We start from the raw sequence: 15,774 nt of genomic DNA, 5'->3' as shown, positions 1-15,774 counted from the left end.
TCCTCGCAGTGAATGCACGCTGCCGTATGCACTCCACGCCCGGACAAAGAGGGAATTTATGAGGGACGTTAGACGCATCCATGGACCGAGACAACGTACCGCCACCCATGCACGCACGCATCGCAGCTAGTAACCTTTTGCTCGCGCGCTAGCCGCCGCCGCGCATCGATCGGACACGCCGCGCCGCCACGGCCGAAACTCGGGGGGGGGGGGGGGGGGGGGGGCATGCATTCGAAGCCAGCGCACGCACGGGCACGGCACGGTACAGGACAAGCCCAATATGTCGCATCGATTCAGAGTCTCAGGTAGGTAGACGACGACACGCGCCGCGCGGCGCCCGGCCATCGGATGCTGCATGCGTGCAGGGTGCCGACACGCAGTGGCGGAGCTGAGATTCAAATTAAGGGGGACTTATTTTCCTTATTTCTTCCTTCCTCCTTTTTTCTTCTTCCTCCTCCCTTCTTCTTCCTCTTATTCACTCATGTTTGAAAAATGTTAGGGGGCTTTGTGGGGCTCCATGAGTTCATGGGAGTAGGGGGGCTGGAGCACCCCAAGCACCCCCTGGCTCCGCCGCTACCGACGCGCACCTGGCGGGGTGGCTGGCGTCTAGCTTGGTGCTTGGCGACGCGCGCGCGCACGAGCTAGCCAGGCGACCCCGCCGCCAGGAATTCGATCAGGATCGCCCCTGTGTACGGCCCGATGCTGCCGTGCGCCGCCTGTGCGTGCACTCGTCTCGTCACCCACATTCTTGGCACTGCTCGATCGATGGTAAATGTGGGATGTTACACGTGCTCTTGTGTGTGCACGTACTGCTCCCTACCGGACATGCATGCACGGTGTTGGCAGCTAGTAGCAGCCTAGCGCGCGGCCAGATGCCATTCAGTAGCAGCCTGCAGTATTTTAAATCCAAAAATTGAACTGCAGACACCATAGAATCCAATGTTTGAACGATAAATGATAGCTGCTGGTATTTTTATTTTTGAGAGCTGAAATAACAGCTACGTACCTGCTGCTAATATAGTATCACACACTAGGTAAGATGCAAAAAGAATAAAATGTTCGTTGACTTTTAGTCCTTCCTTTCAGGTCTCCTTTAGATCCAAATGTTAATAGACGAAAGTGCTAAACTTTAGCACTAACTCATTCAAATTTTAGCCAAGACTTCAAATTTTAGCGTGTGCATAAGTGGTATTATAAGTTTACTACTCAATTTTAGCCCATTCAAATAGATCTTTAATTAATTTACAGGCTTGGATACAATAATACAAAACGGATAAAAGTTTCGTTGCCTTCTAGTGAAAATCCGGCCGGGTGCAACTCTGAGAAGAACCATGCGGGGTTCACTGCGACGTGAGTACGTGACCAACCGGCCTATCGCCCGTTGTTGTTGTTGTTGACAGAGACAAATTGTCAGAAATATATATATAAAAGAAACTAGACGTGTAGGGGAAGACCACCCCACGGCATTGTACTAAGAAGAAAACTTTCTCACGCAGATCTAGAAATTTTTCGAATCTCCACTCCACCCGTACATAGTGATCTGTTACCTATAAAAAGAGTCGGACCCCAACTATGCTTTGAATATGGGACAAGCAAGAGATTTTTTTTTTGTGTGTGCGAACACGGAGTTGAACTCCAGACCTGGTGGTTTTCGCTCGGTACTCCCACTAGCTGAGCTAACGCTCGTTCGCAATTGCCAGAACGTGACCATTGACTAGCGGGTGTTTCGATTCCTGAATCTTAAAATAAACCTTGTCACACCAAATATTTCGATGTCAATTAGAAAAACTAAATATAGACCAATGATAAAACTAACTACACAAGTATAGAATTTTATCCACGAGATGAATCTTAAGTCTAATTAGCTCATAATTAGTCTAAACATGTGCTAACTTTAGATTAATTAAGCTTAATAGATTCATCTCTCGAGTTAGCCTAGGGATTGCGAAATTCATTTTATCATTAATTTATATTTAATACTTCTAATTAGCATCAATGTCTGTTGTGACGGAGCTTGAAAGTCAATCGTATGATCTGATCTTACCTGGCGGTTGCCGGTAATGGTGATAAGCACTTGAGCTAATCTGACGTACATGCCTGCAGGAGAGCATGCTATACTTGGTAATCTGGTCAGTGAAGAACTGCACGCCAATTGGCAAATCGATGGATCACGGTCCTGTTTAGATCTTTAGCCTTTGATCTAATTTGAGGAGTAAAGCTTAGTTATTGGGCAACGTATCTAGTGCAAACCAAAGACCTTGTGCAAACCTATGCAAACCTACTAAACAAAGTTTCAAAAAATTCTGAAAAAAATCATGAATGTGCTTCTCAGATTACATCATCTATATATAAAATTTCATGGTCAAATTCGTCTTACTCTAGAAGTTACAAAAAAGACAAATTTGAGATGCATTTGAACCATTATTGTTGTCAGAAAATTTGTCTTTTTTGTAACTTTTAGAGTAAGGTGAATTTGAATATAAATTTTGTATATAGATGAGGTACGCTGAGAAGCACATTCATGATTTTTTTCAGAATTTTTTGAAACTTTTTTTAGTAGGTTTGCACGGGTTTGCACAAGATCCTTAGTTTGCACCAGATACGTTCCCTATTTATTGAATTAGCCCTCTAAAATTTAGCTCTTAGAGTTGTTTGGATCCATGAGCTAATTTTAGAATTAAAGCATACATTCCAATCATTGGCTCTACTTTCTATACATGAGGAGTAAGAAAAGTAACTTTTTGGTGAGGCTCATGTAGAAATAACCCCAATAAGCGTCTCTTAGAGGAGCTAATTTTTTAAGTGGTGCTAATTCATTTTAGCTCCAAATAGTTCCACCTGTTTAGATCCTTTAGGATTAAAATAAGCTAAAACGGAAGGAGCTAATTTTTAGCCTCTGAATCCAAACAGGCCCGATAATTTTTTTTTTCTTTTCTACCGCGCCACGCCGCCAATTCAGAGTACTGAATCCGCGATCTCCTCGAAAGAGGGTAAAATTTGAGCTTGCTTCAGTTCATATGCATCGACCACCGCTTTCATTCCTCGCAATCATTCGCACCTCTCTCTCTCTCTCTCTACCATCAAGCGCCTTTCGCCTCGCAGGGAGCAGGCTGCCCTCGCGAAATATAATTCCTCTCCCCCTTTAGTCCTTTACTGCCGCTTCTCACTCCTCGATCGCCGCCATCATCACCGCCATCCTTCCTCCTCTCCACGCCTGCTCCCTCTCTCTTCGCTTCTCGTCTACTTAAGTGCCACTTGCGCAACCCTTCCGTGCTTCCTTTCTTGCTTGCCATCCTCTCCACGCGCGCCACCACCACACTGCCATTGCCGTCTATCTCGATCATTCAACATTTTTTTTTTGCCTCGGCCAATTAATTGATGGGCCTCGAGCTGGAGCTGCTGTCCAGCAAGCTCCCGCCGATACGGACGGCGAGTCTGGGCGGCGGCGGCGGCGACATTGCCGTGATCGATGGGTGCTCCACGCCGACGCTGGCGGATAGCGTTCTGCCGGCGCCGTTGGTGTGCCCACCGGCGCCGAAGAAGCCGAGGCCGCCGGCCGCCAAGATAAGGAAGCTGCAGCGCCGTGGTCACCGCTACGGACCGGCAGCACTGCGACCCGAGCCTGTCCGGTGGATTATTGCCGTGCCCCAGGAGGTCCTTGCCGCGGTGTTCGTCGCTCGGCCCGCCGCGTCGGCGCCGTGCCCGACGACGTCGCAGCCAGCAAGCAAGAAGATCCGCGTGCACGTCGTGGGATGACGGACGCAGGAGAGCTTCCTGCTTGATCGCAGCTGCATTCTTCGAGTACTATACTACTATAGGTGTATGCAGATGCATTGAGGTCGTCCATGGCGCCCTGGCTAGCCGCCCATGCATGCAGTTCTTGGCTCGCCAGGAGAGAGAGAGAGAGAGAGAGAGAGAGAGAGAGAGAGAGAGAGAGAGAGAGAGAGAGAGAGAGAGAGAGAGAGAGAGAGAGAGAGAGCTGAAGCGATGACCACGGCATGTCTAGTTTAGTTTAGCATGCAGCTACTCTAGCTTATTAGCTAGATTATTACTTCGGTAGTTCAGTGTCTAGTTTAAGTTGGGGTTTGAATGACCACAATTGTATATGCATTATTGCTGACCCAACTCTGGCTCCTTCAAAGCTAGTAGTTCAGCAAGTTCATGATGATTATATGAGATAAGAGAATGGACTTAGGAACAAATGATTTTGGAGTGTATCAACTCTCCTAATCATCGTTGTGTGATTAGCTGAATTCATGTTCTGAGATTATAATTCCATGACATGGTACTTGGGCCTTGATCTGATGAGCTTTGTTGCAAGGCCTGGTAATTTCATTTTCTCAACAAGGCAAGTCCACTTGAAGCCAACCAACTGATTTGTCTTATGTAATTAATGTGTTGTCAAATTACTTGACTACTGTGTTCGTTTATCTTCTAAGTTCCAAGGGTGATTGGTCAATGTCATTCTCTAGGCATAATGATATAAGAGAATAGACTTATTAGAAACATATGATTTTGCTGTGATTAGCTGAACTCATATTCTTCTAGTCAGCAGTCTGTGATTAGCTGAATTCATATTGTGCTTTGATGTGTTAAATTATGTGATATGCATGGTTTATCAGCCCTGAACTTGTTGGAAGAGGCCCGGTAATTTCCTTTTTCAAAACAAGTCAAGACCATTTTGAGATAAACCTGCCTAATTCTCTTATGTTTTGTGTTGACAAATTAATTATTTGATTCATTTTTTTCTCTTCTAAGTTCTAAGACTGATTGGTCAATGTCAGTTTAAGCATAATGCTCGAAAAAAAGTTTAATGATAATGCATAGTTTAGTTTATAGATGAGAGAGAGTGAGAGAGAGAGAGAGGAGGGAGCCAGGAAGAATTTGCAGGTAATGGCTGGAGAGGAAAGGGGCCTGGCGGAGCTTCCAAAGGGTGTCCTCTTGCCATGGTCCTTTTGATACCTAAAAAGGGATGCATGCCTGAGCAGGGGCAGGGAAATTCACACAGGGGGCAAGAGAATAGATCTGCAGGGAAAAGGTGGTTAATACCACTCAGATCTGAATCCCGTGGGCCCACTGCTGCAGGAGATTCAATGATTTTGTCTGTGCTCTAAGAGCAAGGGCAATAATCCTTGGCTATAAGCCAAGCCAACTCACCTCGATATCAGCTTATAGCCCGATGTGTACAATAACTGATCTCTGCCCATGTTTCAACAATATTTTTTAATGTATTCAGGTGAAGAGAGAGAACGCTCAAATAAGAGAGAGATAGAGGGTGGCAAGGTTCAATGCATGCAAAGATATTTTGGGTTCCATGGTCAGCTCGGCGACGGCAGGAGCGCCAAGCACATGGTTCTCTCTCTTCCACCTCAGACGTGCAGCTGATGTGGCGGGCGTTTCGACCGTTGTTGTACCTGTTCTAATGCTAGTGCTGCTGCTGCATTTTCCGGAAAAGCATCTGGCAGAAAGTTCAGCTTGGTTGGTGTAGTGAAAGTCCATCATATTCATATGTATGGATTCATTTTGTAAAATCTAAAAATGCTTGTGATAACTAAAAATTTACGGATGGGAAGTTGTAGGTGTATCATTGCATCACCCTCCAAAATACCTGGAGAAGTTAAACTGAAGTAGAGTACAAGCCATACAAAATTCCACCCTCTACATGACTGTTCAATTGTGGCATTTCTGGTTGCTAACAATAACTAGCAAAAATATTTTTTTCCCCTGCAATATGCTAGATGGACAGCTGACTACGTACTCAGTACTCACACAATAAGCAACTCATGCATATAGAGACAAAAATATTTTGTATGCGAGCACAAGTGTTTCCAAAATACCGAAGGACATTCTCGAAAGAAAATTTGGACCTAGATGCATACAAATGTTGTTCCAATACGCAGCACCAGTGTTCGAAGGCGTAGGATTCTTTCTTTTCGAAAAAACGGGTAATAATAAAGTATTTGCGATAACCCTTTTTTACTAAAGTTTTAAGAGGAAACTTTTTTTTACAAAATGGTACTCATACCATTTCCTGAGTACTCGGCGCCCCGGGCTTACTTCTTGCAGTGAAGTTTCACTGCACACCCCTTTATCAGCAGCACAAAGTGGGTACTGATACCATTTCCTGAGCTGTCAGAGTGACAGTCCCGATGGCTCCCTGCAGGTGAAAGTGACTGTCCATGGCCATGGATGAGATCGCTCGATCTCCATGGATCGACGACAGGCATAATGGCCAGTGCAGCTACGTGATAAATGATGTTTCTCCCTTCACCTCGAGGCTGCCCTGTACTTTCTCCCTCTACACATTGCTTAGTGGTGGGGTACACCGTACACGTACTACCTAAGTGGACGCACACGTATATATATATATATACACACACACACATACACTAAATATTTTTTTCCAGGACCAGCAACAAGGAGACACTGATAATATTGGACAGCAACTTGTGTATGCATGCACGTATGTCCCCCACCATTGCTTGCATGCGTAATAACGCATTTATATCGCGAAACATTTACGCCTTTGGGTAATAAGTAAAAGGCAATTCTCTTTTGGGCCTGGGCCCCTTTTCTTACCGGCTCTTTCTAACCTCTTTTGCTCGCCCACCAAAGAGAGGCCTCGCTTTCTCATTATATGTCCTTCCCCACCTCATAACACCAATAATGACGCTCGCATTTCCTTTTCCTCCCTTCACACACAAAGGAGGTGTCAAAACCCACCCAGCGGCTTGTGAGGCATGGAAGCTGAAAAGTGAGTTGTTTGGAACCCCCTATGCCCTCTCACTGCGTTCGGCAGGCTGAAGCTGGAGGCTGAAACTGGAGTGGTGTGAAAGAAAAACACTGTTATCTGGCCGGTGGCTGGAGGTTAGTACTGGAACGATGTGAGAGAGAAATACTGTAGGGCTGAAGGCTGGTGCACCAGCCGAACACGGTGAGCTGTTAGCATTGTACTAGCCTAGTAGGATGCACTTTGGCACCTTGGGGAGTGCACTTGAGCGTGGTGGGAGTCAACAATGGCTGCGCATCATGGCGCAAATGAAGGGCCTAACCACCTAACTGAAGAGGCTTGCCATGCGTGTGCCCCTCTTTGAGAAGCTTACCAATAATGTGTGTACTATGAAAAATCACAAATGCAATGGCTATAAGCGTTTCATTAGCATGACGGCATGACCTCACCAAAAGTAACGACCTGATTTCTTGTGGGCTAGAAACACGCCTAGCCAATTCGGCCCAATTCCTAAGCTCCATCAGTGCGCGAGTGGGCTACGCAACTGAGTGAGCCCAGAAACGAATGAACCACCTGCCGCCGCCACAGGTCACCCGGCCCAACAACAGGCCTGCTACCTTGAGCCACCATAAGCCCATCATCAGTCGGCCCAACCTGCTCAGCACAAGGCCGTCGTCGATGCATCCACTCGGGCCGTCGTGAGTTTTTTTTTATTTTTATATTATTTATTTTTTGATTTTTCAAAAATATATACCGTAAATTTTTTTTTGCAAATCTAGCCTTCAGTCGCCAGTTCAACTGGCGGTAAGGGCATACCGCCGGATGAACCGGCGCCGGCGAAATGTCTTTTGACTTGGACAGCTCACTTTCAAAAAATCATAACTAATTTATATGAACTTGGATGGAGATAAACTTTATATAAAATTTATAGATCTCGACGAGATCTACAATTTTATAGTTTATTTTTTTTCATTTGGAGCCATCTTGATACTCAAATAATCGATAAATGTTCCAGATCTAAATTTTATTTTTGGATCTGAAGCTTGGGACAATTATTTGAGCACCAAGATGGCTTCGAATGAAAAATCTCCGACGAGGAGGTCATCCGGCAGTACGCCCTTACCACCAGTTGAACTGGCGACAGGAGGTCAGATCTCAAAATATTTTTTGTGGTATATATTTTTGAAAAATCGAAAAATAAATAATATAAAAATCTCGCCCGTGGTCGATGCAACCGAGGTTTGACCGGATCCATCCAAATCCGCGAGCAGGGAATTGCGTCGCGTAAAGCGACCCACCCGAGGCTCGAGAGGCTGACCTTTCCTTCCCGTGCTCGCTCGATACAACGCCACCGCGTTCATTTCCGCAGTTGGACTCATCCACCGCCCCCAACCTAAACAACAGAGCACCAGAACCTTCCCTCGCCGCCCAGCCTAGCTAGGGTTTCTGGCGCCGGCCGGGGGGCATGGCGTACGTGGACCACGCCTTCTCCATCTCCGACGAGGACGATCTCGTCGGCGGCGCAGTCGGGGGCCCGTGCGGTGCGCCCGTCAAGGAGGTCGCCTTCGCCGCCGCGCTCCTCGCCTTCGGGGAGCTCGGCGTCGTCGGGGGCCTGTTCATGGCCGCCAATCAGGTCGGAGGGGACCGCGCGCACGGTGAGTCTCGGGCGGAGGCGCCACCCCCCTCCTCTCCCTGCTCTTCGGCTACCCCCTTCTCTCTCGTCTTGATGTGAGCAGGAGCAGCTTAGGTTCCTTCCACTGTGCACCCGTGTGGTGCTTGGTGTGCCTGGAATTCGCATGATTCTGGGGGGATTTAGCTTGAGGGTTTGATTTAAGTGCCTAGGGTTCCAGGAATTGCCTTAGCGGGAGTACAATCGGGTTGCTCGCCACTAGTGTGACCGTGTCCACGGTAGGAAATGCAGGTGCTTATCTAACTGCCAGGTTCTGAAATTCGTTGTATCAGAAGCCACATGAGGTTTAGAGTACATATAACAAGCCATATTAGGATCAAGTGCTTTTGAATCTGTAGCCGAATGCTCCACAAAAGAAATTGTGGAAGCAACAAAGATTTAGTGGTATGGTCTGAGATTTATAGACAATAATAATTGAGAGCAACAGACATTCCGATGTTGATTTTGGGTTCATCCTAGAATCTGATGCACCATACTTCCATAATTGGAACTATTTGTAAATTGCGATGTATATGTGTGGAAACTTGAGAATTTGTTGCTAAAGTACTGATGCAATGTGGATGCAGTGACATTTCCTTCCCTTCCCCCGCGTCGCTCCTCCTGGGAGACTCGGGGGCGCCGCGCCACCCCCCCTCTCCAACCCCGCCCGCCCGACTCCTGCGGCGAGGCGGCGGCGGCGGCCAACGGCGGCGCCGAAGCCGGCCCCCGCGTCGCGCGTTCTCCCTTCCATTCTCTCTTCTTTCCTTCTCCACTCCCACTCCGCAATCCCTAGCTGTCGGCCGCCGAGTTCCTTCGCCGCCGATCGCCTGCCGCCTGCCGTCGGGTAGATCCACCTCCCCTGGGCCCGGATCTACTTTTCCCTGGCGCGGAAGCCCATTCCTCGTCGCTGGCCGCCGAGGCCACCCCTTCCGCCGCCTGGTTGGCCCGAGGCCGTGGCCTTGTGCTGCTGCCTCCCGGCGTCGTCTGCGCGCCTCCCTGGCCATTGTGGGGGTGTTGGCCGCTGCCGCCAGCTCCTGTGCTGCTGCGGCGCCACCGCCGGCGGTTCGGGTGGGGGGCCGCTACCTCTGGGCCCTTGCCCGCTCCCCCTCGGGTGGCGGGGGGCCCTTGGCCGCGCCTCCGCCACCTAGGGGGGCCGCGGGCCCTTGCCACGCCGTTGCTGTCGCGTCGGTTGGCCGGGGGCTCCTGGCCACGGCGCCGCCGCCTTGGGCGGCCAGGAGCTCCTGGTTGTGTCGCCGCCGCTTCGTCTGGCCGCGGTGCCGCTCTCCCTAGGCTGGCCTCCTTGCTCGGCTGCCTCGGGTGGCCGGGTTCCTGGCCGTGCCGCCGCCTCGTGTGGCCTGGGGGCTGTGGCCACACCGCCGCTCGCCCTGGGCGGGCCTCTTCTTGTGCCGCCCCCGTCGGGGATGGTTGCCGGCCGCCGACCTTCTTTCTTGGGGTGGTCGCATTGCTGCCATTGGCTCTGGGTTGGGTACGGGGTGCCCTCCTCTTCGCCGTGCCCGGAACCCCCGGGGCTCGCTGCCGCCGCCGGCCGTCGGCTCTGGGTTGGAAAAGGGTTGTGGCGAAAGCCTCGGTTCCGCTTGCGGACCGATGACGACAACGCCCGCGGGCGCCATTTACCTTCTTGAAGGCCTCATCCTTCCGCCCTTTTCCTCCCTATCCAGCTTTCCTTCCGGGTGAAAACCTAGACCTTGTTGGTCGGACGACGACAGCACCTGTGGCGTCGTTTCATTTCTGGAGGCGTTGTCTTGGAAGCTGTGTTGGTGGCGGTCTTCTACTCTCCTCGAAGAGTTTCTGCTTCTGCGCCTGCCTTCGCCTCATCTCACCTGCATCATCCGGGTCGCGCTCGTTCGTTGGTTCTCTTCGCTACCGGATGCTTTGCCGTTGTTCCGGTCTGGCAGATGCTTTGCCGCCCCCGTCGTGTTGGTTGAAGTTTGCCTCGGGCGGATTCTTTGCCGCCGTGGTTGGTCGTTCCGGTGGATGATTTGCCACCTTTGTTAGGCCGTTGACCTTTGTGCCCTGGACGTTGTTGTTTCTACTTGCAGGTTCGGTTGTAGGGTTCTGGCTTGTGGTGTGGGTCGTGCCATTTGTCATCTCCGTGTTGATTTACTGTTGTTCATGGTGTCTTTATGCTTTCTTGTCTGTGTGTATGCGTTTTCAGTGTTTCTCTATTTGTAGTATTTTGTGCTCTTGTATTGGTCAAGCTCTGTTTGGCCACTCAAGATTGTGTCTATAACTGCTTTCTTCTTAATGAAAAACGTGCTCATGCACGGTCGCGAAAAAAAATATTGATACAATGTGAACTTTCAGTAGCTTTCATGAGAGAACAGCTGAGTTCATCAATCTAGATAGGTTTTGCTTGAATGGGGTTACCTGAACTTGCCTGTTTTTTCTTTCTTGGAACAGGAATTTTCTTTATGATTCTAGGTATTGTGATGTTCATCCCTGGGTTCTACTACACACGAATCGCGTACTATGCATACAAAGGTTACAAGGGCTTCTCATTTTCAAACATCCCGCCAAACTGAAGCTTGTGTCACTGGCCTGGAGTTCAGATCAATACTCGTCCAATGGCCCCGCTGATAGCAAGGTTTTAAATTACCGGCTAAGACGTTTAGCGGCAGAACTGCCGTTACGGCATTTAGCGGGCTATAGCCAGAATTTAGCGAGCTATAGCCGGCTTTAGCAGGCTAAATTCCATAGCAGCCGCTCATTCTAGAAGCTATAACGGTCTATAGCGGAAGCTATAGCCGACTATTTAAAACCTTGGCTAATAGTGTAGTGTATCCACCCTTGTGTTGCATGTTTGTGTCAATTTATTCTTAACCTTGTACAGAAGAACTGGTGGATGTGTACAGATAAATAGAGCTGCATATTAAAGTGTGGCCAGCCAGTGGAACGTTGTGTGATCATGTCAAATTACTTCCCTCTGTATTTTCCGCTGTTCCAATTTTCACATTTCAATAGTGTTCTTTTTTTAGATTGCATGTTTAATCTTTCTCCGACATGGTTGATTTCGTAGTACTTTGTTTTTCAGATTTAAGCAAATTAAGCTATCTCCAACATGGTTGTAATCTGCCTGGCATCATATATGTTAAAACCATTAGAATAATTCGCTATCCTTGCGTGGTGAGTGGTAAAAGACTTGCGTTATCGTGGAGTAAGGGTGGTAATACGCGGTGGAAAAAATAAATGACCCCACATTTCGGGCTTCACGGATGTGTTCTATCTGGGCCGTGTTCAGTTACGAAATTCCAAATTCCAAAAAAATTTTCCGGCACCTGCATGAAGACTTAAATTTAGATGAAATAAAAAACACATTACGACTGCTGTCTGTAAATGGCGAAACGAATCTAATGAACCTAATTATGCTGTAATTAGATGCTAAATTGCTACAGTAATGCTACAGTAAATAACCTCTAACGACAGATTAATTAGGCTCATTAGATTCATCTCGCGATTTACAGACGAGTTCTGTAATTATTTTTGTGATTAGTCTATGTTTAGTACTTCAAATAAAAAAAGATGATTTTTTCAAAAAATTTACAGGCTGCAACCAAACACGGCACTGTTCTGCATTCCGTCCAGTCCTCAAGGCTGAGTTTTATCTGCTAACCAATCCAGTTACACAGGAAGAATGAATTCACCTCAAATAAAAAAAATAATACTGTAGCCAAACACAACGAACAAAACTCATAACGGAGTTGCCAACAAAGAGGGGGGAAATCAAAACAGGGCTGTCAACAAAAAAGCGGACAATGCAATGGAACTGTTGCCAAATTTAATTTGGACGAGGCAATCGAAATTGTGACCTCGTCCAATCGTGTATCGGCATCTATTTTGGCACCTTGCAAAGGGCGTTTCGTCCATGGAGAAAGAAGACGGCACCCGTTCGTCTAATCATGCCGTCACCGTAACAAACCCTGCTGCCCAGCAAAATACCAGATCCAAATCTAGATGCTGTCTCACAAGCGCAAGAAAAGAAGCGGTTCTTGAAGAATAGAATCAAAGATGGGTTGGGCGAGTTTTTGTGTCGCAGTGTGGCCAGGTATTGTGGCTTGGAACTAAAAGAAGATGGATCTCCAAACAATCTTCTCCTGGCGTCAATCTGGGCTCCATGCGGCAGTAAGGACGCCATCGAACGGCGCCTGCTGTTGACTCATAATATAGAGCCCGATATCTAGCATTCAAATCGCGAGCGAAAAAAGAATCAGAAAGTTTTCGTACCGAGAAACACAAGCAACTTTCATGAAGAACAAATCGAACAAGCCCTGTTATAACAGAAACTAGATAGGAAAGAGAGGGCGACGGAAGGAGAGCCAGACGCGCGTGTCCGCCGCCCCCGGCGCGGAGCCAGGCAGAGCTCAGGGCCGCCGGCCGCAGGGCGGAGCCAGGCGGAGGGGGAGGCGCACGGGTCCGCCGGCCGCAGCGGCTGTGGGCTGTGGCCGAGTGCGGGGGCGGCCGTGTGGCAGAGATGGGGGAGCCGGGAGGAACCGTGGGAGAGCTTATAGAGTTAGGGTTTGGGATGAATTTTTATACCATCGGCCTAATTGGGCTGACATGGGCCGAAATTAACTTTGGGCTGGAGTGCTGACATAGGATTCTCCATGGTCCAAAATCAAAATCTACATGTGCACGAAGTCAGCTAATTTTGTGTTAGCCCTTGACACACAGTAAAGGAAACGGGGGCAGTGGAATCCCGCGGTAGGATTGTTCTACTCATCAGTTCATACTGCAAATCTCAACAAAAAAAAATCAGTTCATACTGCAAAACACACAGGAAGAGATGTTAGTTGTTAAAACCTGACACGTCCAAAAGGTAGTAGCTTCTAAGCTAAGAAGCCTGAAATCATGTATTCGCAGCCGTTATGATTACCGAGTACTGACCAGCAGGTGGTTTGCTTGTTGATGTGCCGGAAAGGTGGTGACTGTTTAGTTCCAAAAATTTTACTACAGTACTCAATACAGTTAAAAAATAATTAATTACACTGTAAATGATGAGATGAATATTTTAAACCTAATTAGTCCATGATTAAATATTAATTATCAAATAACAACGAAAGTGCTACTCTACAAAAACAAAAAAAAATCGCGGACTAAACAAGGCCTGACTGAACCATTCCCGGATTCCCTGATCGACTGAGGATTACGCACTGCATGGGTAATCTTGTTTTAGATTATACAGTACAAATCAGACACTCACAACGCACGCACGCTCATCCCTATAAATACATGTAAATTCTACCCCTATGCAAGGTAACCTTTTGACTCCATAGTTTGTACAACTGTATCAAATAACAACGAAAGTGCTACTGTATCAAATAACCTTGTTTTAGATTATACAGTACAAATCAGACACTCACAACGCACGCACGCTCATCCCTATAAATACATGTAAATTCTACCCCTATGCAAGGTAACCTTTTGACTCCATAGTTTGTACAACTGTATCGTTTGTAGACGACGGAGAGACGTCTTAAGTGGGTAATCCCACGTGCATGCACTGGTGTAAAACAAGAATCTTTCTTTTTGTTAGTCAGAGGGTCAAAGGGTGCTAGGTGTGTCTATTGTTTCGTTCAGCCGGCTTGGTCGTTTGCCGTAGGTACAATTTACTCCAGCTTTTGAAAAAGTCGGTTCGGTGCCCTAATTGTCTACAGGCACTGTTTTCAAGCATCCTTTGAAAAAAAGGAAACCGTTTTCAAGCTAGGCGTCGGCATTATTCACGCAGGTTTGTGTTCTCAACCAACACAGTTCGCCATCAGCAGCCGGGGTGCAAAAAGTCATCGAAGAAACACACACACTGCAAACCAGGCCGTCTTTCACAACATGTGGAAAAGAAAAACCTGAAGTGGGCCGTTGCATCTCTGCTGTTTCTTCTTCTGTAGCGGTGAATTCAATTACTGACGGTGAATTTAAAGATGAGTTTAGCACTGGCCGCCGTGCTGGATTTAGTACATACAGGCATGGTGCAGGTGCTTGTGCTTCGCTTCCTGATGAATCAATCCTGCCTCCAGAGTCATGATTCATGAGTGGTGAAATATGTTGGACGGCGCCGTCCTCATTACGCTTGGCCCACCGGCGCACTGGTGCTCGCCTCAATCAATTCCATTCCACGAGGGGGGCTTCTTGGAGCTAAGCTGGGAGCAGGGTCCATCTGATGGAATCTCTATCGTTCTCTTCTCCAGCACTTGACTCGGTCACTTCTTTCAAGTTTCACCGTAGTAACTTTCTATCACTACCTTTTGCTCAGCGACCTCATGCAACTGCCATTTTGCCAGTCAGCAAATCCTGCACGTCCATGCGCCGCCGTCTGCTGCATCAAATCCTTGGTCACTTGCTACTTCAGGTCAAATGGTCAATGTCTCCAACTATCTTTTTTTTAAAAAAAAGGAATTGTTTCCGCTCCAAACTATCATCTACTACTCGTGCTAATCTTCTTTTAAAAAAGTAGTCGTGCTAATCACCCACGTGACGTCACGTACGTCGCCACACACATCATGAAACATGTTTGCGATGTGACAACTACGGCTACTATACTACCACCAGTCCACCACTGATTGGTTATTAGTTACTAATTAACCACCCGTCCTCCATCGACGTCGCCCCCGTGACCTAACAAGGTCGCCCTATCACAGCGCCGCTTTCGTCCGTGCGGCCGCTTGGTTTGGTTTAGTATTTGCAGATAAGGATCGCAGACGATCGCCTGTCTCATCCTCAATGCAAGCCGTGCTCAGCGGGAGGGAGGCCTTTCGTCGGGGATGATGGCGACGCGCCATGGATGCGTCTCTGTCGCCCACTGTTTCTTTAGTTTGTTTTTTTCTCATCAAGCTTGACAGCGGCAGGTACGCGATCGAGCTTCACGGCCAAGGCAAAAGCTTAGCTTTCACCTTTCAGAGCTGCAGCTGCCAGTCTAGCTATGATGGATTGGATTATGCTGCTTTGGTAGATCTCGACTCCAGGAGCTAATTTCGACTGATTGTTAGTTACTGACTGAATAATCCCGGCCGGTGTTCTTCTCGCAAACCACACAAGTCAGCCAGTGGTGACCGTTTGGTGTGCAGTGTGTGTCGTCTAGGTCTCAGGTGTGCCTGCTTGGCTGCTAGCGGGGATCGGAGAACGGGAGAAGGCCATGTGACGTGACGTTTGTAGGGAAAAAATCAACATGGGCCGTGTTTGGTTGGAGTGGAAAGGCTGTTTGACCACTAATTTAGAGTAGTAAACGAAGTCTAATTACAAAACCACCTCCACAACCCCGTGTAAATCGCGAGACGAATATAATGAGTCATTTGACGCGCGATTAGAGGATGATACTGTAGCATCACTGTAGCAAATCATCAATTAATTACCGTCATTAGATTCA

General features: G+C 47.9%; 2 protein-coding genes across 2 annotated transcripts; both read left to right on the top strand.

The window, feature by feature from the left end:
- The first annotated feature begins 3,067 nt into the window (after positions 1 to 3,067).
- LOC120654813 (cyclin-dependent protein kinase inhibitor SMR1-like) lies at positions 3,068 to 3,957 on the top strand. Its single transcript, XM_039932473.1, has one exon. It carries the CDS (start codon positions 3,379 to 3,381, stop codon positions 3,754 to 3,756), a length of 378 nt encoding a protein of 125 aa, XP_039788407.1. The 5' UTR covers positions 3,068 to 3,378; the 3' UTR covers positions 3,757 to 3,957.
- A 4,171-nt stretch (positions 3,958 to 8,128) lies between these two features.
- LOC120654325 (transmembrane protein 230-like) lies at positions 8,129 to 10,942 on the top strand. The gene is made up of 2 exons (XM_039931823.1): positions 8,129 to 8,385; positions 10,821 to 10,942. The coding sequence occupies exons 1-2, from the start codon at positions 8,196 to 8,198 to the stop codon at positions 10,940 to 10,942; spliced, it is 312 nt and encodes a 103-aa protein (XP_039787757.1). The 5' UTR covers positions 8,129 to 8,195.
- The last annotated feature ends 4,832 nt before the right edge of the window (positions 10,943 to 15,774 follow it).

This window comes from Panicum virgatum, chromosome 1N (assembly GCF_016808335.1).
Source record: "Panicum virgatum strain AP13 chromosome 1N, P.virgatum_v5, whole genome shotgun sequence".
NCBI classification, from domain to species: Eukaryota; Viridiplantae; Streptophyta; class Magnoliopsida; order Poales; family Poaceae; genus Panicum; species Panicum virgatum.
Note: the sequence above shows the minus strand (reverse complement) of the source record. Positions and strands in the feature narration are given on the sequence as shown.